Source organism: Camelus bactrianus, chromosome 3, assembly GCF_048773025.1.
Source record: "Camelus bactrianus isolate YW-2024 breed Bactrian camel chromosome 3, ASM4877302v1, whole genome shotgun sequence".
Taxonomy (NCBI): Eukaryota; Metazoa; Chordata; class Mammalia; order Artiodactyla; family Camelidae; genus Camelus; species Camelus bactrianus.
This window is the reverse complement of record NC_133541.1, coordinates 113373426-113398186: the sequence shown is the minus strand read 5'-3', so window position 1 is coordinate 113398186 and position 24761 is coordinate 113373426. Positions and strand designations below refer to the sequence as shown.

At 48.9% G+C, this 24761-nt stretch overlaps 2 protein-coding genes and 1 long non-coding RNA gene across 4 annotated transcripts in view; 2 read left to right on the top strand and 1 right to left on the bottom strand.

The window, feature by feature from the left end:
• The window catches only part of CYFIP2 (cytoplasmic FMR1 interacting protein 2), a 108398-nt gene that overhangs the window by 45029 nt on the left and 38608 nt on the right, over positions 1-24761 (bottom strand). For both annotated transcript variants that reach the window (XM_074360989.1, XM_074360990.1), the window contains exons 14-23: positions 21746-21912; positions 20866-21013; positions 17496-17649; positions 16399-16555; positions 15565-15661; positions 15000-15076; positions 12178-12286; positions 10379-10498; positions 4724-4923; positions 3760-3847 (exon numbers count right to left, since the gene is read on the bottom strand). In XM_074360989.1, coding sequence (XP_074217090.1) covers positions 3760-3847; positions 4724-4923; positions 10379-10498; positions 12178-12286; positions 15000-15076; positions 15565-15661; positions 16399-16555; positions 17496-17649; positions 20866-21013; positions 21746-21912 — 1317 coding nt within the window. The remainder of the gene's footprint in view (positions 1-3759; positions 3848-4723; positions 4924-10378; positions 10499-12177; positions 12287-14999; positions 15077-15564; positions 15662-16398; positions 16556-17495; positions 17650-20865; positions 21014-21745; positions 21913-24761) is intronic.
• On the top strand, positions 1054-2083 carry FNDC9 (fibronectin type III domain containing 9). Its single transcript, XM_010970046.3, has one exon. It carries the CDS (start codon positions 1054-1056, stop codon positions 1747-1749), a length of 696 nt encoding a protein of 231 aa, XP_010968348.2. The 3' UTR covers positions 1750-2083.
• On the top strand, positions 4937-11309 carry LOC123612817 (uncharacterized). The gene is made up of 3 exons (XR_006720092.2): positions 4937-6508; positions 8484-8613; positions 10976-11309. It is a non-coding gene; the product is annotated as an uncharacterized LOC123612817 (long non-coding RNA).

The window sequence follows — 24761 nt, the reverse complement described above, 5'->3', positions numbered from 1 at the left end:
GCTTGAAGATGGCGCCCTCCTATCAAAGGGAGAGGGCTCATGTGATTTGTCGGGAAAAACAGCAACCCGGTCTGAGTGCCGGCACCTCGTTTTGCAATAACGCTCTGTTACTGAACACAGCAGCCTTGCATGTGGCCATCCAGTGGTTCCGTGGCTTTGGGTCTTGTACTTGTTAGCTGACTGCTCCTCTCAGATTGCTCCTCTGTAAAATGGGAATCTAGCTCTGAGGCTGTGATGAACGAAGCCTATTTATTATTGTACGTGAGCTTCCAGCGCGACCTGTGACAGCAACAGCTCGCTAACTGCTGGCGGTTATTACCGTGGAGAACGTTCACAGTGCCAGCGGTATCAGGCAGAAGCAGTTATGCCGGTGTTCGGAGCTGATTAGCTGGACCTATGAAATTACCGTCCTAGGTAATTTCAGCTTTGAAAGAACAAACAGATGTACAAAACAGGAGCAGAGGCTTTGGGGAGAAATCAGCTGACACTGAGTGACACAAATCTCCTCTCACCATGGGCGACAGAACAGGCAGGCTAAAAACAGTGGCCGGAATGTTCTAGATAAATGAGCTCACAGCACCTGGGGCAGAAACGGGGTCCAGAGGGAAATTCGAGGTGAAATAATTGGCTGACTTGGAAGTCACATACCCTTGGGGACTATCGTTGAGACTCTGAGGTTCTGCTGATTTCTCCTTTCATTGCCTTTTTTTCCCCTTCTTCTTTTTTTTTTTTTTTTTTAATGTTTGGGGGCAATGTTGTATTTAAAGATTCTTTAAAGGCTGGGGGATGCAGGCGCATCTTTTTTTTTTTTAGGCCTGAAGGCCCCCCGGCTTTGGCATGAGACAGCCCTGACTTGAACTATGGTTCTGCCATTTCTGAGCTGTTCCTCGGTGGAGTATCGCCACCTCTCAGCCTCCATTTCTCCGTCTGCAAAATGGGGGTGATATTAGTCCACATCTCGAATGCTCAATGAATGGTGGCTATGAGTATCATAAACACATCCTTATGCTGGGGGGTGTCACTCTTCCCTTTGATTCTGGTTTCAGAATCGAGATGAACATCGAGGTTGGGAACGTTTCTTATACGGGAGCCATCATTTCCTGGTCGTCCTCGGAGCCCTGCCTGGAGGACTATTACCATATTATGTACAGGCCCAATTGGAACAGCATCTTCTCTGGCTATCTTCGCTACAGCTTCCACCACGAGGAGAAGGTGCCTCGAACGATCAGCTCCGTGGTGCTGGAACACCTCACCCCTTCCACTCTCTACTTCCTGTGCATCAGCTGCAAGAAGATTCTCTTCCCTTACAGGCACTACTGCACCATGTTCCACACCCTGGATAAGAGTCCGCTGGCTGCTGGAAGCTCCCTGGTGGACCCCCAAATCTCCCTTTGGGTGCTGATGGCCATCCTGCTGGCCTGCTTCACGGCCGTCTTAGCCTTCATCTGCCTCCAGTTCTGGTGCATCCGCTGCCATGAGCCTCGATGGTCTTACAGAGCCGGCCACATGGAGGAAGCCAACGGGCTGGTGAGATGGCCAGAGGAGGCCCCCGCTCTGGGTCAGGGGGAGGAAGACCTGCAGGGGCTCCCCCTGGTGGAACTGCCGCGCAAGAACTCCGGAGCCGAGGCAGAACCCGAAGCCGCAGCCGCCGACGCCGCCCCCGAAGCCGACCAGGATGCCCCTGACCTGGATGCCTTGCAAAGGGAGGAGGGTGACCATCCTGTGGTAGTGCCTCATTTCGGGGAGTGAGAGGTCGGGAGGAGGCAGCCCGCGTTACGTAGCTTAAAGCCCTCCAGGCAGTAGATCTTCTGTAAAAAAAAGCACCCGTAGACTCCCCATGTGTCTCCCCTCAAACGTCAGTGCCCTTGCGGTCATCTGGTTGGACAAATGCCCTTTGACAGAGCTTCTCAAGCACACACCGCCCGGGTGTGCCAAGGGAGGAACATGGTATCTTTGAGGAGTGCCCATTTCGGGGGAGGGGGCTCAGTGAGGAATTAAAGGCATTATTTTAACATTAAAACAACCATAAACACATTATGGCGCAGAAAGTAGAAGTTGCATGACTGAAAGAAAAGCCAACACTTCAGGGGAATTTCTGAGTTGAAGATGGGCCCTAGCTGAGAAAAATACCTGGTCTCCTCTGTTGTTGGTGGGGGGGGGGGGTTATTTTGGAAGGATGTGAGAAGCCTTGCTCCAGAGTGTTTTCCAACTTTTAGCCAATCCCACATCACCTTGTACCCCATCTCCACTTTTTTTTTAATCTCATAGACTACCTTTACCATCATTAAGAACACATTTGCTTTAAATTAACTCACTTTTTAAACTTATATTAATAGCCATATGTTACTCCCCAAACGAAAAACCAACATCCTCCTGCTATCAATAGAAGGGAAGAGACATAATAAATAGAATAAAGACAAAATAATATTAAATTTGACTTAGATACTATCACCTACTAAAGGCGCTGAGCTTAGAGACTGCTCTCTTATCTTGGATAAAAAAGGGAGATGAGCAGTCGTTGGAGAGGTATTAAAGATATGTGCACTGATATTAAGACTTTCTCATTGATATAATCAGCAAGGTTTGAAAGAGAATTGAAAAGGGAGTCACTCTGTGAGCCCCTGTTAATGAACGCCACGCCTGTGAACTATCTAAAATGCTGTCTGTAAGGGTCCCCTGATTTGAGAGAGTTGCTTTGACTGGACTGGCTGCTCTGAAGAAGACACCTGCACTCTCGCAGCATCATTGGAAGACTTCCTAAGGCCCACCCTCAGGCCCGAGGGGTGGGCACTCACCTTGGGTCCTCACACTTCCCATCGAGGGCTCCCTGCCCTGGAGGAGCACCTCTTCTGACAATGTGCTATTTAGCCAGTCATTCTCTCTTCTAAGTCCATCTGTGCTTTGTGAAAATGGGGTCAAGGTGGCCATCTTTCGTCCATCACACACAGAAAACCATTTTGGCTTTTTTGCTGCTGTGGTTGAGATACTGCACCCTTTCAGCGTCCTTCTCCCACGCAAACCCGCAAGGTAGGAAACAAATCTATATGTGTCAGAGTGTTGGGAGACTCTGTGAACCGTGCTCCCCTGTGCCCACCATGGGTGTGGAACTGGAGCCCGAGGAGGGCGGAGATGAGTCTGATTCAACCTCTGCTATATCCCCAGCATGGACAGTCTGCCCAGCGTCTGGCTGCACTGGGGGCTTAAGGAATGTCTGCTTAACAAATGGCAAAGGACAGAAGGTCTAGAAAGGTACCACGTGGAGGCTTAATTAGTGTCAGGACCTGCACTGGGAACGAGGCAGCAAAGAGACAGGAGAAGACCTGTCTCTCAGCTCTCACTCTGGCCATCGGCAACTTCCTTCAAAGCCCCACCTTCCCAACTGCTTCCTGCCTGCAAATCCCCCATAGTTACAGAGCACAAAATCCCAGAACCACAGGACGATACCACAGTGAACTGACTGAGAACAGGAGGAGATGGGACGCCAAGACGAGAAGCCCCACACGCCTACTTCCCCGCTCGCCTCCGTGAAGTCCTCCCCAAACGCTCCTGCCCGGAATCCAGCCCCGCCAGGTCTGCGCTCACCCCCGCCCTTGCTGGTTGTGAACAAATAAAGATGAATATATTCTCAGTTGTTTCCACCTGGATCTCACTGCTGCCTCTTTATCTCACACGTCTTGCTTTCCTGATTTGGGGAACACTTTTCTATTTGCTTTAGCTCATTAACCCTCTTCTAAGTAAAACACAGGCGAGGCCACTCACCTTGGACCCGTAGAGGTAATAAGGCTGGACGTTGGCCGGTTTATCTCTTTGCGGTTCTTGGGTGAAAGGAATGGCAGTTCGGACAAAACTAGTAGAAGAAAAGAGATGGGGCGGGGGTTAACTGGGTCCTAATATTATTCTTCAAGGCACACGATATAGCAGGAGGCCTTCCTGACCAGGTGCAGCCACCCTGCTTCTTAGGCAGTTGCCTATACACGTACTAAGCTCTTCAGACAGACTCCCCTTTGATGCCTGTCTCTTTGCCACGGATGGAAACACTGAAGCCCAGGCTCACGGATTCGACTCTGGGCTTGTTACTCAGGACAGAGGTCAAGAAAGTTGAGAACTGGCTGAGCCTGAAAACAGCCTTCTCCGGGGCTCCGACCCTCCAGCCTCACTTTGGTTTCCTCAAGAGCAAGGTTCTGCAAACTCTTTCTGTAGAGACCCAGATAGCAAACATGTGCAGCTTTGCAAGCCAGATGGTCCCTGTCACAAGTACTCAACTCTGTCGCAGCATGAAAACACCCATAAACAACCGGAAACAAGCATGCACGGAGGGCAGCGTTCCCATAAAGCTTTATGAATTTCAAATAATTTCCACTTGTCATCAAATTATAATTCTTCACATTTTTCCCCCAACTATTTAAAAATATCAATTCCATTCTCAGCTCATGAGCTGATCAAAAACAGTTGGCGACTAGATGTGGCTTGTGGGTCGAAGTTTGCAGATCTCTGCCCAAGAGGATTAAAAGTCCCAAATTGTTACAGAAATGGAAGTCCGTCTTGCTAAATGTGTGAATTCCTCCCAGGCCCTTCCAGGCATTCAGCACATACTTAATTAATGCTGGCTGGCCGTGAGCCAGGCCCGGGAGATACTGAGAGGGCCTAGTCTGGAGCAGGCAGCTGTCTGCTCCCGCCCCCCTCTCCTCCCGCCCAAAGTGGCTTTGCACAGAGACTCCCTCACCGGTTGGTGGACCCATTGTAGCAGTAATTGGGGAGGAAGTCGAAGTTCAGCTCCCAGAAGACGTGCAGGGTGATGCGGCCGTAGGGGGCAGACACGTTGTGATTGGCCTCCCGGAACATGGCGTCGAAGCTGTCCAGGGTCATGTGCTTACATAGCAGCCGGTGAGTGAGCCGGTTGATCTCCAGCAGCCACTCCAGCTCCTGTAGAGAGAGAGGGCCCGTGGAGGCTGAGGATTTACACATACACCTTGCACGTGGGCACTGCTATCTGACAGGTTCCTTTCACACAAGGGAGAGCCCCTCAGACAACCTCCTAGGTGCCAACGGAGAGCCTAGGACCCTTGCAGCAGTATGGAACCCATTCCCTCTTCTGAGCAGTGAGGGAAGTGCTGGACCAGGTCGAGGGAGGCTGCATGCCCGTCCCCAGAAAGGGGACCCCAGACCACGTGCAAATCCCATCTGCACCTCCTTGGTTTCCAGTTTCCATATTGCTAACTCTCATGCCTCAGAGTTGCAAGTAAAGTAAATGGAAGCTGAGACTGGCCATCCATGATCCGGGGCTCCGTCTCCATCCTGCAGAAAGCAATCATTAGAGCTACCACCTACCAGGTACTTACAGTTAGGTTGGACCATATGAAACGACTGGTTTTTAGGTCAAACACCATCCAATGCTAGTAATTTCTTACGGCTCAAACTAATATGTGCCTGGCAGTATTTTAATTACTTTACACGTGTTCATTCACTTCATGCTCAAAAACCTCTATAAGGTCAGCATGACAGCTGTTCTTACTATATACGTACAGAAACTAGGCTCTAAGAAGTGAAGTAACCTGGCTTCAAATCCAGGAAGTTGGGCTCCGAAGCTCATAGTCTTAACTGCTGTACACTATAGGAATGCAAAAACCAGCTGGGGGCAGAATGCTCCCTCCTTTGGACTCCTCCCGTGTCCCTCAGTCACACAGAGGTTGGATACACGTGTTGGCAAAGGTTTGGCTGAAAGCCATGGAGCAAGGACGTGCATGAGCTGTGAACCCTGGCCATTCAGGCAGAGAACGGGAGCAGAGCGGATAATATCCAGGCACAGCAGGTCACTGCACTTGCTGAGAAGTGCAAAGAGAGTGAAACCCTCTGGGCTGGCTTTCGTTTCTTACTGCATTCCTATCAAAGAGAATCAAAACACAGTCCTGTGCAGGGAGAAAAGGCCTCCCTCTTTATGATGCTCTTGCGCACTCCTGTATTGCTGTGGTCTTTTGAGATGGGTACGACTGTCCCTGTTTCACAGAGGGGAAAACTGAGGCTCAGAAAGTGAAGTGACTTGCCCAAGAGCACAGAGGGGATACAGAACAGGGCTTAGGAAATGATCCCAGGTCATCTGATTCCGAGTCACATGTGTTTGGCCCCTGTGACACAGCTGCCTGGAATAAAGAAGCAACTGCTGAGAAAGCCCTTTGAAAAGTAAGACAGTGTTACAACATGAAAGCGAAAAGAACTTTGGCAAGGGCAGCTCCCTAGAGCGTGGTCAGGAGGTGGGATGGTCAGAGGGCTAGCTTTAACAGCTGGGACTTGGAGCTCAGTCGTCTGCAGTCATAGGAGGCAGCCTTATACCAGGGATTCAGATTTATTCTCATAGGCCACAAGCCCCCCCAACCCTGGTCGGGGTCCCGAGTGTGGTAGATTCAGACCACACTTCCCATCCCAGAGCTTCGTCTCTCTGAAGTTCAGACCCTGCGGCTCTAAATCGGGGGCACAGAACTGAATCAAAGTTTGCAGACTTAACTGGCTGCAGGTAAGTGAGACATGCTAGGGTGGGAGGGAGTCCCAGGCTGGGCTGTCCGTGGCGGACTGGAGAGTCCCTGCCAGATAAAGGCGGAGCTGCTGCTCCACGCCACTGTTCGCTACCATGTGAGAACAGGGCTTAGAGATGGCAGATCCCGCAATCTTTTAAAAGAAGGCCAAAGTCTGGATTTCAATTCTGGAATGGTAGCTAGAAGAGTAAGTTTCCAGTTATTGTGCACCACGAAGTAAATGAAGGAGGGAAACACAGTATCAGCTGCCTGCTTCTGTCTCTTGGGGCTTTTTTAGTTGGACTGCATCTTTGGACTCACTTAGGATGGGTAAAAAAGTAAATAAAAAATAAATGCAATAAATACACATGAGTTTATTTCCAAACTCACTGAGTCTCATGGCACACGGAGGTGCCGGGTGACCATGAAGACAGCTGCAGATGAGAAACTGGGGCACTGCTGCTGTTCTCACGTTCTGTGATTTTCACAGTCTCACAAATGCGCACCAGTGTTTACGAGGGAGCCTTGGGGAGGGGGGGTCTCAACTCTGCCGATGTGGAGGCTGCTGGAAATGCAGGTCCACTTTTTCCACCGCGCAACAGTACAGGGGTTTTTATTAGGCAATGCAAATTGTGTTTTTGCATCAACTGTGTTCTTCCTGCCTTTAAATCAGGAGAGGGCACTTGTCTGAGGGACGCAGGGCTCAATGCATCAAGGCACAGAGATTTAAAAGACCACAGAGGCGGTTCAGGTGACTTCCGAGAGGATGCTAGCTCTCTACAGTGAAGCCAGTTTACTGATGGGCAACCCAGAGAAGCAGAACTGAGTGAATACAGCACCCAAACGGGCAACTTCTGTGAGCAGTGGGAAGAGCTCTTTCACGGGAGCCAGAAAATCTGAGAGTCAGCTGCACTCGGCAGTTACCCAGCTCTGTGGCCCGGGCAGGCCAGAAGAATAGGGGTCTCAAACTCAGACACAGCGGGGCCTGGCAGGGCATCGCATGAATGAAGTGCGCCACGGGGCCTGCGGCAAACCCAAGAGAGCACAGCCCCGCCAGTGGGACTGTCTAACCATTTCTAGGCAACTGTTGCCATGTCAGAAGGCTGGCTGGATGTTGCCAGAGCTTCCGCAGTTTTATTCGAATACTCCCCCATGTTAAATGTTAGCTCAAAATTTCAAATACGCCGTGCAGCCTAAACAAAACACAGTCTACAGGCTGCCAGCTCCCAGCTTCAGCGTCAGAGCCCTCCAGAAATCCATTTGCTTAGCTGTGTAGGAGTAGGATGACTGATGGAAGAAATCTCTGCAACCCTGCCTCCTGGGCGTCAAGCCCCTCCCAACCCCCCCATCTCGGAATGGAGCCTCTAAGGTGGAGGGAAGGGCCGAGGAATGCGCGCAGCACATTCCTCGCTTTGTTTCTCAGGAGAGGCAGAACTTCTCAGCCAAGGCGGCAGGGCCCCCTGACCCCACAGGAGAGAGCCTTGTGAGCCCCGAGGGCTCTGTGGGCAGTGGCTACTCTCCTGCGGACCGACCGTTCCCCTCACCTGACAGACCCAGGCTTTCACTGCTTGTTTGGGTTTGTTCCCAGCTAAAAGAACATTCAGTGCCTTTCAAACAGTGGGAAGAGGCCACCAACACCCACACATGCTCCGAAGCCAGTTTTTCCACAAGGAATGCTCATTGCATTCATCACTAGAAGAAAACTAGAAGGTAACAGATAAACAAAGAAGATAAAAAACCAAAACTCCCACCTCCTGGACATAATCACTGCTAACACTTGGCATAAACAAAGACAAACGTTTCTTAAAGTCGGTCTCCCAGAGGCACTTGCACTGTACCATAGTCTCTTAAGTCAGTGATCCAGGACTGAGGTGGGCAGCTGGGTCAAGTCCTCTTAGGAAATGCTGCTGAAAATCCACCCTGAGAGGGTTTCATTTGCAGGTGAAAACGTCTATGTCCCTCTCTTTTTTTCATCAGCTATTTTCCATTAAGTGCAAGGAATTATGCAAAGCTCTTTCCAGACAGTGTGCCTCATTTCATCCTTCCAACAATGCTACGAGGGGAAGTCTAATATTTCCTCGATGGTACTGCAGACCTGTAGTACAAGGTAAGTAACTCTCCCAACATTACCCAGCTAGTAAACAGCAGGGCCGGGACTGCAATCCCAAGGTCCTTCTGACTCTAGTTCTTAGACACCTTTTTTTTTTTAATCACTTTGTCGGTTAAAAAAAAAAACTTATTATTTTGAAATAATTTTAGACTTAACAGAAAAGTTGTGAAAACTGCAGAGTTCCTGCATCTTCCTGACCCAGTTTCTTTAAATGTTAACATCTTACATACTCATAGTACAATTATCTAAAGAAGGAAATTAACATTGGTACAAGTCTACGAACTAAAATGACAGACCCTTTGCAGATTTCATCAGTTCTTCATGAAGGTCTGTTTTTTTTCTCTCTAAGATTCAATCCCACATTGCACTGAGCTGTCACCACGTCTCCTTAGTCTTTCCAATCTCTTAACAGTTTTTAGTATCTGTCTTTTATGTTCTGGATTCTTTTGAACAGCACTGCTCGTTTTTGAATCCCATTTGATTTGAGTTTCTCTGATATTTTCTCGTGATTCGATTGAGACTATGCATTTTGGCAAGAATACCAGAGAAGAATATATATCAGGGGATGCACGAATGGATCTTATTACTGGTGATAGTAACCCTCCGTGCTTGGTTAAGATGGTGTCTGCTTGGTTAAGATGGTTTCCCCCTTGTAAAGTTATTATTCTTCCCTTCGGAATTAATAAATACCTGGAAAAAGACAGCTTGAGAGTATGCAAGTATCCTCTTTCTTCTCAAAGTTTTTTTAAAACAAATTTGTGAATAATTTTAAAATTTTGGTAAAATATACATAATATCAAATTTACCATTTGAACCATTTCTAAACGTACAGTTCTGCGGCATTAGGTACATTCACGTAATTGTGCAACCATCACCACTACCCACCTCCAGAACGTCCTAATCTTCCTCAACTAAACCTGTGTACCCGTTAAACACAAGCTCCCCATTCCCGGACAACCACCTTCTACTTTCTGTCTCTATGGATTTGACTACTCTAGAAGCCTCATATTAAGAGAAATCATAAAATGCTCTTCTCAGAGTTCTGCCCTCTAATTTTAGCATCTATTGCCAAATCTCGCTTGCAACAATGACTACTGTGGTGTCCTAATGGCGATTTTCTATTTCTCTCATTCCTTCTACTCATCTGCTTTTGAAGTATTTAACATGTTTCTTTGATTCCCCTAAAGATTTATCAACCAAGTTTATTCTTCTTATTCTTGGAGAGAATTAGCAGAAAGTCCTTCAAATTGCTGATTAATAAAAGAAGGGCGCAGGCCTGTTCTGTATTTGGGCATCAGAAACAGCTACATAACTTGCACGTCCCAGCCCCCAAATAAAAATGTGGGGACCCCTGTTAAAGGATTATTAAGAATTTCAAGACAGTGATAGTAGAGCATTAAACCCAGCAAGACCCTTTCTGGCCTCTAAACCACCGCCTTCCCATGAAGTCAAGCCTGCCGTGCAACCTTCCCTAGCTTCTTAGGACCACCCAGATACTGGCTGGATCTGCAGAATCCTAAGGAACAAGGAGCTGGGCCTCAGGGTTGGCCATCTCTCAAGATTTTAAGACCCGCCCCCAGGAATCAGGAGGATGGGCTTACTCTCATTCTTTGAAGTCTTTTTTTCCCCCTGTTCCATTCAGACGGGAAAGAGACTCATTGCTTCTCTTTAAGTAGCTCAGTACTAGGCTAAAAACAGCTCCCACCGAGTCTCTAGCCTGAGGAGCCCTAGAGTGGAGCTTCCAAGGGCCCCCGACTCTTACCACGATGGAGGTCAGGTCCTCACTCTCAAAGCGGCTGATGGCCTGGTCCAAGGATTTATACATGGCAGCAGAGATGCGCTGGGTGATGAGTCTGTTCAGGTCAATTGATCTGCCCAATAGCTGCATGGAAGAGAGAGAGAGAGAGAGAAGTTCCTTGAGGTTCGCACAGGCACATGGTGACTAAATGCATTGCACTGACAGGAAACTGGACTCAAACTATCACAAACGTTACCAGGACAAACAGGGACTGTATGTAGAAAACGGTGTTGTTAAACGTCCTGAGTGTGATCATTCTATTTTGATGATGAGAGAACGTCCTTGTTCTTAGGAGATATGTGCTGAGGTACCAGGGGTAAAGTGTCATGGTGGCTGCAACTTACTCTCAAATGGCTAAGGAGAAGGTATGCATATTAAAAATATATTTATAAATATATACAAAATATATATTTAAAGTACATTTGCTGTATTTGTGAAAGAGAAAAAACACATGCATAAGAAAAAGAAAATGAAGCAAATGTATAAAATATGAATAATCACGAATCAGGCTATAAAGTATATGTCTGTGTTTATTGTGTTATTCTTTCAACCAACCTACAGGTTTGAAATATAAAAAGTTGAGGAAAGATACGATTCACTCAGACTGCAGGAACTGGCTCAAGACAAGCTCTGGCACCCTGTGCAATGCTGACGTCCTAAATTTAGCCCTGAGGCTCTTCCTGCATCAGGCCTGTGCCCCAGTGCACAGTCACCGCGGAGCAGCAGTCCTCTCAGCAAAGGCCCTACTGTGTGCCTTTGTGGGGGTGAATTAAAACGCATGAGGAGAAGGGCCTATTACAGGATGGAAAATATAGCTTAGGAACATTTCCACTGTGGTACACGTGGGCATTCTTGCAGATGCTATATAGATAGAGCAATAAACATTTATTGAGCACCTGCAGTGTGCACTGCATCTTGCTATATGCCCAAGGGTTATTCTTTTATTTTTTTCTGCTTCCCTTTTAGAAGAGATTTCCTACCAACTGACTAAAGCCCCTTAGAGCCATCTCGCGCACACACAAAGCCCTCAGGATTAACGTGGCTGATTCTAGCTGCACTGGTGACTGACTGCCGTAATCTTCTGAGAGGCTCGTGGGAGCTCTCTCATGAGCCCCTGCTGTTGGCAGAGGTGAAAATGTTTTTCCTCTTAGGATTCTCCGCTTCTCTTGGATTTCTCATAGAGACGGGAAAACCCGGGGTTTACAGGGTAAACCCTCTCCTCTTTACCCAGGGCATCTTCTCAGCCTCAGCCCTGCTCTCCGTCACCTGAGCTGTCCCCACAAACACACACAATAAGCACACGGGGTCACAGCACACGGGCCATTTCACCGCCGCGTGGCCGACAGCAGGGCTTGGGAGGAGGGCGCGAGGTCTGCTGGAGGATCTGCTATTTTCTCTGCCTGGCTCACATCAACGGTTTACAGCTGGGGTATGTTTCTGAGCTCCTGGCAGCATTTCCTCTACATCTGGGGTCAAATGTTAACAGAGACTCCATGAAAACAAACGATAACCCTGGGTTTAGCCTGCCATGCTTCATTTCAGAGAACCCAGGGTCCTCCTCACTCAGGCCAGCACTGGGCCCCATTAGGGGTAGATTTACCCATTTCTGAACGTCGGTCCCACCTGAAGGAGGTGGGCTGAAGCTTATGATGGGAGGACAAAGGCTTGGGGGGGCCACACTCATCAGAGGTGAGAGGCAGACAGAACTTCACAGCTCTTCTCTCCTGCCCATCCCACCTCCACTGTGGCTTTCGTCACCATACCTGGACATGCCTCTGTTTCAGCAGCGTTTCGTAGCGGTTGGACGGCGGGTACGGAATGATGACTCCGTAATTCTTACATTCGGCCCTAAAACGTTTGTCCAGCAGGACGCTGCAAGGGGTGAGAGTGAGACAAGGCCAGTGAACATGACCACCACTCACATCTACTTCAGATCAGAGCATCAACTCACGAAGCGCCCCCTTCTATAGTTTAAATGTTATTTTTTTCTGCTCTAGAGCAAAGGTCTTCAAATTTTTTTCAGCCAAAAAAGCTCAGTAGGTGAAGTAGAATTTTTAAGTTTAAGACAGGCTACACAAAAGTTGAGCTTCTTTTTCCCCCTTTTATTCATTTACCAGAAAAGCAACCAAGAGCATTCCTGGTACATCCCAGGAAACACTCTAGGCACCAGGGTTTGTACCCTCATGGAGCTTACACTCTGGTGAAGACAGACTGATGATAAATAAAGCAGAGGAATGAAATAATTTCAGACAATAGTCAATATCTGCATAGTGTCTACCCTTCATGAGGCGTGCGCACACACACACACACACACACACGTGTACACAGTCACTTTTTAATCTGAAAACAACCCTATGGACTAGATGTGCTATTACCATCTTCCATCTGAGTCACGGATTGCAGAGTCATGAGTGCTCTGAAAATAATCCAACAGGATCATTTGGTACAAGGAGGTCAGGGAAAGCCTCTCTAAAGAGGTTTTGTTGGACAGACACCTAAATGTTAACACAGGGACGATTCGGGTGAAGAATCTTTCAGGCACAATTAGCCTGGTCCGTGGAGAAAAGGAAAGCTGGCCAGTGTAGGTCAAGGGCAGGGCATGCCGGAGAGCATGGTGCAAAAACGACTTTATGAAGTCAGTCTAGGGGCCAGATCACTTGGGACTGTGGAAGCGACAGTAAAGAGGTAAGGTGTTTGCTAGATGTAACTGAAGCCACCGCAAGGTTTTAAGCAGGAAGGTGGCATCTCCTACATCTACACTGTCCAATACAGCAGCCGCCCACCACCTGAGCCCACTGGGCACTGGGAATGTGGCGGACCCGGGCTGAGATGTGCTTTTAGTATAAAATGCACACTAGCTTTTAAAGACTTAGGAAAAAAGACAATGGAAACCATCTGTTTAAGAACTGTTCACATGTGATTACATGCTGAAATTCGGTTTTAGATGTAACTGGATTATATAAAATATATTATTAAAATTAACTTCACCTGTTCATTTTTCGGTTTTTTTTTTTAATATGCCACTAAAACATTTACAGTCACCTCTGCAGCTCACATTTGTGGCTGCATTGTGTTTCTGATGGACAGCGCTGATCTAGACCATTCTTTCCCTCTCAGGCTTTCTCTGACTCTCCCAGCCTCTCTCAGTCTCCCTCAACTTCCCATATTTTTGAAAACCACAGGTCTTACAGGGAGGGACATAGACTAAGAGTCTTATTTCAGAACAAGTGTTTTGTAAACTAATATACCGAGGACCCAGGGTTTGACAAGTCAGAGTTTGTTATACAGACAATGAATCAGCGTATTTGAAATGAGAATTGCCTCAGAGAAGCTGGAAGCCCAGCTCACTGTTACAACCACACGCAATTCAATCCGGACAATTACAAAGTGACCTCCTGGTCAAAGGCTGTGTTCACTGTGCTTTCCCTGAAATCCTAACTAGATGCTTTCTACACTTTCCATCATTAAGAGCCATTCACTTCATTTAATGCACATTCTGTGTTAACGGAAACTTGTGCATTTATACACCACCTCCTGTCTGAAATGTTATCAGAGCAACTCCAGTTGCTGAAAGCAACGCGAAACAAAACCTTACTGTAGAAAGAAAAAAATTAGTAACTATCTTTGAAATGATTGGTTTGTATATTTGGATTTCCAATGAGAAGGGAAATGCCTAATATATATACAGATTAAGGTTTTTCTTGATCAGTATTATTATTGGTTGGAATTCCCAGGGGTCTAAATCAACACACACTGACACCACCAATAAGCCTGCACAACTGACACACCTCTTACCCAGACTTCTTCCCTGGCCTCCTGTCTGGCCTTCCCACTCCCATTCTTGCTCACCTCCAATCCATTCTCGACATTTTTATGTTTTAAGAGACCAGACTTTTAAAAATAAAAATCTAATCAGGTCACCATCGTACTTTGGAAACATCCTACGGTGTCCCATTCCTCCTGGGATAAACGTCTACAAGGCCGTGGGACCTGGGCCCTGCCAACCCGCCCAGCCTCATCATGCAGCCCGCCCCCTCTGCGGTCTGTGAATGACATGGTTACCTGTACTGACTCACGTGAAGTCCCCTCAACAGCCCACGAGGTAGGCGTGCTATTATTAATGATTTTGCTTCTGCCCCAGGGACTTTGCACATGTAGTTTCTTTTGCCGGCCATTTCCTGTCCTACTCGTTACCTAGTTTTACTTATTCAACTCCTACCAACTTCAGAAATGAGCTCAAATGTTACTTTCTCAGGACAGCCTTTCCAGTTACTCACTCCAAAGAATAATTCAGGTTTAACTGGCACATATTCCCATTAACTGTTCCTTCATAGGAACCTCCCCTGTCACCGTGCATTTGCTAGTTTCCACTGCCTGTTTTCCTCACTAGGCTGTAAGCACCAGGATGTCTAGCACCATCTCTGCCTGTTTTCCTTTCTCCTATATTCTAGCAGCCAGTCCAGGCCCATGGAATCACTCAGATTTCCGTAGGTGCTAAAGAAGAAGGGAGGTTTTGCAAGACAGAACCTCGTCTTCCAGGTGGCAATCTTAGGACAGTTTGATGCAGTGCCCGGGGCTCTCCTACCTGCCAGCCATGGCCTTGTAGTAAGCAAAGATCTGGTCCGCCAGCTTGTAGACAAATTGATCAAAACACAAGTTCACCTGGTGGACAGAAAGCAGGAAATGTCAGTGGGGTCTGTCTGGCCTTATTACAGAAACTGGGCCAATTCAAGAGGGCAGTTGGGTAGGAATGCCTGAAGCGTATTGTGGACCAAGATGCTTTGAAGGAAAAAGAAAGGAAGACCTTGTGGCCAAGTAAGTTTCGGGAGTGTGATCCCCCACTCTCAAGATCCGCAGGTAGGCACAAAGAAGGCAAAATTCAAAAAGCTGTTAAGGAACTGCCCTCCTCACTGGTCCCCTCCTCGCTGCTACAAGGTGCCTGTCTGGGACCCAGAGGGGGCCCCTCACCTGACCACGCTGGCACCTGAGCTGGGAGAAACACACTTCTGCCGTTGGTAAGCCACACGGTCTTATTTTGTTATAGCGGCACAAACAGACCAAGGCAGCCCACCGTGTCCCCACAGCCAGAGGTCGGAGAAGCCCAACTCTGGGACAAGGTGGCGAGAACCAAAGGAGGAGGGGTGACTTGCCTCGGCTTCGATCTCATCGTACAGGAACTGCTTTTTAAACTTGGTCAGAGCGTAGTAGGCGCTGTCATTGTACAGATCCAACGGATAGAGGACGTACCTGCAGGGGAAACCAATGCGCGGCAGCTCGCTAACCATCGCTCTTACGGCAGGCTGGTTTGCACTCGCTCGGGAAATCAGAAAAGCCGGGTGAACCAGCGCAGGGTCAGGGAAAGAGACCCTTTCCGCTAAGGTGTTTCCAGCCTCCACTCAGGAATGATTCCCTTTACAGTCTGCCCACAGAAGCCAAAGTCCATGAATGCCGGGGGGAGGGTATAGCTCAAGTGGTAGAGCGCATGCTTAGCAAGCGTAGGGTCCCGGGTTCAATCCCCAGCACTGCCTCTAAAAAATAAATAAATAAACCTAATTACTGCCCTCCCCCCAAAAAAACCCTACACACACACACACACACACACACACACACACACACACACACACACACACACACACACACACACACACAAAGTCCCCGAATGTTAATCAATGCCAGGCCTGAAAAAATCAGTCTGAGATGAAAAGCAATTGGGCGGTCATTAAGGACATTAGTTCCCTGACCCCGGGGGAGGATCCTCGTCCCAGTATGGCTCTTATGAGACTGACAACACACAGGAAGGCCAGTTGGGCTGGTGGGCTTCTGAACCTAGCTGCAAGGCTGAGTCACAGCTGGTGTGACTCCATCCTGGATGGGGCTCACAGCCCCATCTGGAAAGTTCTGGAAAGAACCAGGCTCGCTGGCCGGCAAACTGCCCTCCACCTGCACCTCGGGAACCTCCTTGCTGGCCCAGTCCTGCCTCTTACTCCATCATGGAAGGTTCTTTGGTTTCCAGGATGTGGTCTGTTAGAATCCAGGGCATGGACATCTCAATGGGGAACTGGATGCGCCGGCCCATGGTTAACTCCAGGAAGAATTCTCGGAACCAGAGCTGGGAGAGGTCGCAACACTGCTGCAGGGCTTCTGGAGGCGTGGGGGAAAGAGCCTTGGGTTACACATCGGAAGCACCAGAAGACCTAAGTTCTTCCTGTTTTTTTTGACTTTCATTATTCTTCTTCCGCTGTGCGAGGCACAGAGCAGGCCCTCGTGAATAAGACTTAATCAGGAGACCTGCTGTCCTACACCTGAAGGCCAGCCTAATGTCTGTGTGAAGGACAGTGTTTGTTAAGCTTTAGAGACAGCGGTAGTGCACGGAGGAGGGAGCGGCAGTGATGTTTCAGAGTTCTAGATGCCCCTACAACTTCCATCATGCTCTCACAAAGCCATCCTGAAAACACGCCTATCTAAGTGTCAAAGTCTGTTTGCTGTCAGGGTCAAGACAGATCCACGTGTGCCTGCTTCTACCGGGTCTGCAGCTCCCTGATCCGTCACACGTGGTGATTCTGATTCCTTACTGCCCAGAGACCTTGAAGGCCCCTCCTAGGCTGCTCTCCAGGGACAAGTTTGGACTGTAATACTGACAGACACATCACCCCTCCCAGGACCCTGGGAGGCCGCTCTCCCTCCACTCCCCCGGCCCACCTGCACAGGCATCGCGACAGGACAGGTGGAATGGGGGACACGGGATCGGGGTGCAGCCTGGGAGCCTCCTTTGCTAGGAGCAACGAACATTAATCAGCTCAGAGCTGCTGCTTTACAGCAAAAGGCTGACTCAGTCCCTGCGGGGTCACCTGTTTTTGATCCCCCTTTACTAAGGACTTCGTAACAAATTAGCCACAAATATCTACTAAATTTAGCCAAGTCAGAATAGCTGGACCAAGCCTGGCCTTTCTCAGAGCCCACAGGGAAGTATGCCTTTCTTCCTCTGGGTCAATCATCACGTCTCTTTGGAACTTCCAGCTCGGTAGCCTTAGCCGCTCTGGTTCCCAGAAGCCCCCATCATCTCCCCAGCACGGTGGCTCACCACTGATGTTGAGCAGGTGCGTGAAGAAGAAGGACTGTTTGTGGAAGTCCTCGATGGCAAGGACGATGGGTCCGTCCAGGCTGCTCCGCAGGGTCTTCTTGGAGCCGCTTTTGTCTGCAATGAGCGATTCAAGCATGGTCCGCACCATGTACAGCTTGAAAAAGAGAGTAACACGGGAAGGTCAGGGGCTGGCCCTCCATCCAGGGGAAAAGGCTGCTTTGTGCTGTATTTCTATGCTTTTTTCCTGCATTATCTGTCCTTAAAAAGCACTGTCTTACGGAAGCACCAATTTAGGGTGTAAATTTGGAATGTGTAACCTTCAAGAGGGAGACCGGCCAGCGGGGAAGGAAGTTCTGCCTGGGGCCCGCATCCCTGGGTCCCCTGGCATCCCTGGGTAGGAGGACCTGCTAATACCAGGTCTTTCAAGGCCCAGGTTCCCGCCTGCTCTGCTCGGCCAAGGGCATGGGCATCAGAGGACAATTTCATTCCATGTCACTCTGGAGTCACTCCCTGCTTGATTGGACAGTTGCGCTGGCACCATGGGTGGAGCACTGGACTCAGGGTCAAAAGACTGGGGTTCAAGGCCAGGCACGGCCACTGATTTGCTGTGTGACCTTGGGCAACAAAGTCCCACTCTGGGCCTCAATTTTCTTATCTGTTAACATGAGGAGGTTGCACCAGAGGCTTTCTCCAACCAATCCCTTTCAGCTCTAACATTCTGAGGAACCATGAAATGGGGCAGTAGGATCAGAACAAGCCCCACCCCCCCTCAAGTTTCTGACCCTCATTGCTGAGGGATGGCGCCCTCTGGGGGCGCAAGCTGCATGGCACAGCCTGCCGAATCGCTGGGCGGAGAGCAGGTGAAGGTCGGTACTTACACAGGAGGCCTACTAGACAATTAACTCCTGCTTACAGAGGGCCTTAATGCAAAGGGCGCAAGTGCTAATCTAGATCTTTCCACACCATGTGTCTTTGAATCTTAGGGCTGGAAGGGGCCGTGAGGAGCCAGGCTAGTCCATTCCTGCTGCCTCCTGGAGAAGTGTACCCAACCAACCCAGCCAGGCGGTGTGATACCAGGGATCGGCAGCCTCTTCGGCCCTGTGTGCCACCAGTGGGGTGAAACAAAGCCCGCGGGGACCACTGGCAGGCCTAAGACATAGATGGGAGAGAGGAGGAGGGAGTGGGAGGGCAGGAGAGACAGGGAAGAGGGAGAGAGAGAAGAGAGAGAGAGAGAAAAGCAAGAGGTATTGTATACGGTGGGAAAGCCGCCACGACTGCTAGGGGCCACCTGCCGGCCACCTCTGAGATGCTCCAACCTCCCTCAGACACCACGTCCGTCCTGGCCGCCTCCAGGCTCCTCTCGGACCTCGCCCACCGTGCGCCCGGCCCGGGCTGGGCAGCGCAGCCACGGGAAGGGGTGATGCACCGTCCCCACCACAGCATGTCCCTTCGTGGTAAAGGAACCACCGGGGCTGCCAGTTTATCAGACAGTCCACCCTCTGCAGCCCTGTCGCCGGGCACGGCTGACCATCCCTGAGACTCGAGAGGCACTGCTCGAATGCTGGCCTTTGGAGTCCTCCGAGACAGGATTCTTCAATCCAATCTGTGAAGCTATCAACTGACCTGTATCACATTCTAACCGTCTGAAAGTCCATTCCATTCCTAAGAGGGGAAAGAGTTTCCCCGCCTACTTTTATTGAACAAGGCATTTAATTCACCGGAACGGTCACACCCCAGCTCTGCTAGGCACCACATCTACCGTGCTCCAAAGGCCCTAACAGAGCCCCGGGGTGGGAGTCAGGAGACCTGGTTCTCGTCCCACCATCACCTATGCCTCACCCTGTGACTTGGACAAGTCACTTCCCCTCTCTGGACCTCAGTTTCCCCATCTGTAAAATAGGAGGAGGGGACTGGGACTAGTTTGTCTCCAAGGGCTATTCCAAGCCGACTATCTATGAGTCTGTTAAGTGTGTCTGTGCCGTCTAACATGACTTAGGGGTGTTGGCTGAGGGGGTGTTAACTTGTGACACTGCCTCTCACATTAACTTTATAAATACTTCTCCCTCCCCGCCCCCTCACTCCTCTCTCATTCTCTGTTAGCCCCTCTCTCAACCTTCTCCTTTCCAGTTTCTCTTTCGCCTTGTCCAGAAAGAAACAGCCCTGCCTAGCCCTGCCAGGCCATTCTGGACCGGAAAGTTCCCTGGCCCTTTGACATCGCAAAGAATTCTTTGTAGACGCTTCGTTGAGAAGTTCCGTATCTCTCCAGCAGGCAAGATAAGTGCCAAGCGGCCCGCAGGGGGCGGGCCAAGGGAAGCTAAGACAACAGTGCCGAGAACCCAGCTCGCCCCTGTCCCGCCTCCCGGCCCCCCTGCCCAGACACAGACATACACACAGTGAGGAGGGTCAGGGGTGAGCCTCAGATGGCTCATCTCAGATGGTTCATGGACTCGGGATTTTGGGGATGAGAGAGGTTTACAGGTCACATGAAGTAAGAGTTCCCAGCCTGGGGCTTCAGTGGCCTGTGAGACCTTTAAAAGCTATAATGGGTCTGTATGCTTTTTCCCAATACCTCAAAAAGCCTACCAGAAACCATTTATCCTTAAGTAGGTGGCAAGGATTTAACTAAGATGCCTAGGTCCTTTATTTGTTTTTTGTTTTCCTGTAATTTTACGACCACTTTGAGTAAGCCACGGGCAATCTCTTGTTCAAAAAGCTCTGGTTGGCAACTGAGTATTTCTGATTATCTGACTTTCTCTAAGGGGGCAACGGCCTTTGATACTCGGGATTTGGGGAGGGTGTGGGGAATAACAAAAGAGATCTTTTGTCAGTAACATGATCTCATCCAACGTTTTCATTTACCAGAGAAGATAATCAGAGCTCAGAGAGGTCAAGACACTTGCCCAAGATCACACAGCAAGTCAGAGGCAGAACTTGGGAATTCCCAAGCTAGGAAGTCACTAGAGGGGAAGGAGTCAGGTTTCATTAAAGAGGGACAGGATAAATGCATACAGCTTCCACTTTAAACAACTCCTACACATTGGAACCTGTACTTCACAGGGCTAGGATAACCAGTCCTGCTATTTCCCCCATTTGCCAGATCAGACAACTGAGGCACAAAGAGATTGTGTAACATGCCCGAGATCACACAGGTATCTAGGACTAGAATCCAGGTCTCCTGAATCTTAAGCCAGTGGTCCTCCCTCTTATATCAAAATAAGATGGCAAAATAAGACTAGAGAAGCTGCTTGACCCTGCCCCCTCCTGCCTGAGGACACCCAGCCCCACTGCCCCATGGTCCAGCCAGGATGACCTACCATAGCCTGGCTGGCCTCTGAGTCAGCAGAGCTGGCCTGTGCCTGGAGCCGCTTACCTGTGTGCTGGAGGGCCCCACGGCACGCCGGGGCACCTTGATGTCAAATCCACCTTTGGGGTCCTTCTCTCCTCTCAAGCACGGGTCATTGGGGGGCTCTCGGCCCCCTTCCCAGTCACAGATGGTTTTCCGAATTGCCTGTAGGACACTGGGAAAGACAGAACCAGGACTCAAAAAGGTTTTACCATTGGAAGGAGGCACTGCAAGCCTATTTCTTGAGTCCACAGTGTCCAAGACCATGTGCTTTAAAATTCCCGGGTGCTTGTAAAACGTGCTCATTCCAGGGTCCCACCCCCAGGGATGCTGGCTTAACAGATCTGAGGTACAATCCAGACGTCTGCATTTTACAATGCCCCTCTGATTCTGAAGCCCACTGGCTGGCTGAGAACTCAGCTCTGAGCCCATAAGGCGGGGGAGAACCTGAGTGAGGCAGGATGGAGATTCTTCTTTTTGGTGATAGAACAGTCTCATTAGTCCATTTAAGTCTCTGTATATTTAAAGCTTTAATAATAGCTTACAGGTGTTGCATGCTCACTCCATGATGCTGTGTGCTTAGGTCTACACATGGGTTATCTCATTTCATCATCCCAGTAGCCTATGAAGTAAGTACCATTTATCATCCACATCTTACAAATGAGGGAAACTACGGTTCAGAGAAGGTAAGTGACTCGACTAAGTTCACACAGCTAGACAGTGGTGGATACAGGCTTCAAACGCAGAGATGAAGGCTTAATTCATTCCAAATGTCCAATTTCCTAAAAGGGCCTCCTAGACCTTGCTGGAACTCGCTGGAAGGGCCTGTGTGTGGAAGCTGAATGAGCTGGGACCATCCCAGGCGGCCTGCACCCAGCACCCCCGGAAAGGCCGTCTGAACACCCACCTGATGAGGACGTTCTTCTTCTTCCGCACTGCCTGCCTGAGGGGTTCACGCAGGGTCACCTGGGCGAAGTCCTGCAGGGCCGCGTAGATGGTGTTCCTGATGGCCTGGTTGAAGACACTCTCCATCCTGCCCATGAGCACCTGCAGGCCTTTGATCATGGCGATCACCTGGCCGCGCAGAGATCATGGTCAGGCTCACCCAACCCCGCACACCCGTCTGTCCGGTAGCCTCACCACACCTCGGGAAGGGGGTGCTGGCGGGGACACACAGGAGCATGAGGCCAGCCAGTGCGACTCAGAGCGCCAGTTCACCGCTGGGTGGAAGCGGGTGCCAGAGCAGAAATCAGCAGTCCGCTTCCTTTTGTCAAGGAAGTCCTACTGCAGTGCAAAGGTGTCAGCCCCACTAAGCGTGCGCCTCACCACGAGCTGACTTCCATTCTTGTACCCGCTCCCCATCTAGCCGCTGACCGGTGACAAGTGGCAGCTGGTCCATGGACCAGGTTTTGGGCAGCACTCTGACTTTTAGAGGCCTCTCCACGTACCATGTACCCATGACTATATCGAATAGAACTTTATTTTTACCATAAAATTTCCTGTAGTACTTTTACAATCTTGGATTTTGAAATAATTTGGCCCATTGCTGCTTGAGTGCATTGAATAGAAGTCTTGTCCGGGTAGGTCTCTGTCCTTCTAGGTGCCTCCTCCCTAGCCCCTGACCTCATCTGTCTGCAGAGGTGGGGAGACAGGTGTCTGCGATGCATGTTGCATCACACGGACCTTGGTGCTGTCTGAGATCTATCTGCCTGTGGGGTGTGCCCTCTCCTCTGGGTGCCTTGCAGTTACCACCCCCTCATCCCGAGGAAGGGAGGCGTACATGTACGCAGCTGCTTTGCCTGTTTCCCAGTGGGAAGTTTCATGGGATGAAAGAGGAACAGGGAGCCTGGTGTGGCCTTGGATGGAAGCCATATTATTCTCTGGTCCAGCTTTACTAGCAACAAACTTGATCCTTGGCCACCATCAGCCTCAAGTGTGAGCTTCTAGATTAGCTCAGTATCCAGAGCGGAAAGCCTTGCCAGACCAGCCTTCTGACAACCGTCACGCTTGTCACACCCATCATGACGTGTTCGACTTCCTCCCTCTGCACCAGACTGTAAGCACTGCAGGGGCGAAGCCTGGCAGGCTGTGTATGCCCCCATCCCCGGGGTTTGGGTCCCTAGTGGGTCCACAAGAGATTTTTGTTGAAAAGCAATGAACAAATGAACCAACGAGCTTCAATGCTAAGCCTTTATCTTCCTCTAAAATGTAAAGGAAGAAATAGAACATTTGTGGCAGGGGAAATGGTGAGAATAGAGTTCAGAAGGTGAGGATTTTCAGTAGAACCAACAGTCTAATGGTTTTGCTGAAGAGAACCTTTAGTGCAAAAATAACGAGAGAGAAGCTCTGAAGGAACGTTAGGTCATAAAAGAATCTGGGCTCCTGGCTGGCAATGAAACTAGGAAATAAGGGACAAAAGGACAAGATAATGGAGATGTTTCAGAATAATCCCTAACACAGAAGAGCATGCAGACCTGTTAGACTCGAGGGAAAAATCTTTTCCGCTTTGGGCTGGGCAGAGATTTCTTAGCTAGGACACACACAAAAAAATCATAAACCATAGAGTAATAGATAAGTTTGGCTTAATCAAAATTAAAAACAGTTGCTTCTTAAAAAGCACCCCTAAGAAAATAAAAGGGCAAAGTCACCGATCAGAAAAATGATTTGCAGCTTATATGTGACTATGGACTTGTATCTAGACTACATAAAGAAGTCTCACAATTCAATAGTAAGAAGACAGAATTTTTGAAAACGGGCAAAAAATTTCACCAGATAATCACACTTCACAGAGGAGGACATATGAATGGCCTGTAAGCACTCTGACATGCAGTATCGTTCCTCTTCGGGGCATTAGACTAGAACCAGCTTTTTAGAAGCAACGCTAAACACTAATGGGAGAATACCTTCAACATTCTGGGGAAAGTTATTTACAATCTAAAATTCTTTATCTAAAATTAATAAAATAAGGTACATAAAATTCTGTATCTAGCCACTCACTATGAGTGAAGTCAGAAATAAAATACTTCGGGCATTCACGATCTCAAAAATATCTTCTCCCATGACCCCTTTCTTAGAAAGCTGTTGGTGGATATTCTCCATGAACGTAAAGGGAGAGGCAGCCCTGGGCTCCAACACAGGGGGAGACAGACAGAATTCCCGTCGTACGCATGAGGAGATGTCTCAGATCAGGAGGTGAACAGCAGATCGAGAGGCTGGCTTTAAAAAAATGGCAGGAATGGCTCCAAGGGAAAAAGAGTAAAGGCGGATGGGTGTAGCTCAGTGGTAGAGCACGTGCTTAGCACGCACAAGGTCCTGGGTTCAATCCCCAGTACCTCCATTAAAAAATAAGTAAATCTAATTACCTCCCCCCCAAATCTAAATAAATAAATAACAAAAAAAATTTTTTAAGAGTAATAAAATTCATAAAATAATTATTGTGATCAGCTATTTTGTAGGAAGTTTTACACGATGTATGTTTGAGGGTTCCTTTTCGATAGGACCATAGACAACCTAACAAAAAAAATAAGTCATTGTTAACTCTAGGAAAAGCAACAGTTGTACCAGACAAGAGATGTGTTCGCATGAGACCACATGACTTAGCCTGGAACAACAGTTACTCAGTTACAATAATAATGCAGAGCAAATACGAACTTCATCAAACAGTGTGAAATCACCACTTTGGGAAGATGGGAGAAGGGAAGGGGATGTGCTTGAGGCTGGGGTCGGAGGTAGAGACAAAAGAACTAAATCCTTTTTTACCCAAAATAGGAAATCAATAGGAAATCAACAGTAGGAAATCAACAGAAAATGCCACAAATTGAAAAACCCAAGAACCTGTCAAGGGAAGTACAGAGATAAATAAATACTGGAAGAAACAGCTTAATGAGGTGAGGTGTTTCCTGTTTGGGGATTCAGGGACGAGG

Excerpts from the sequence above, each read along its gene's own strand:
- FNDC9 (XM_010970046.3), top strand. The coding sequence starts at position 1,054 with ATGAACATCGAGGTTGGGAACGTTTCTTATACGGGAGCCATCATTTCC.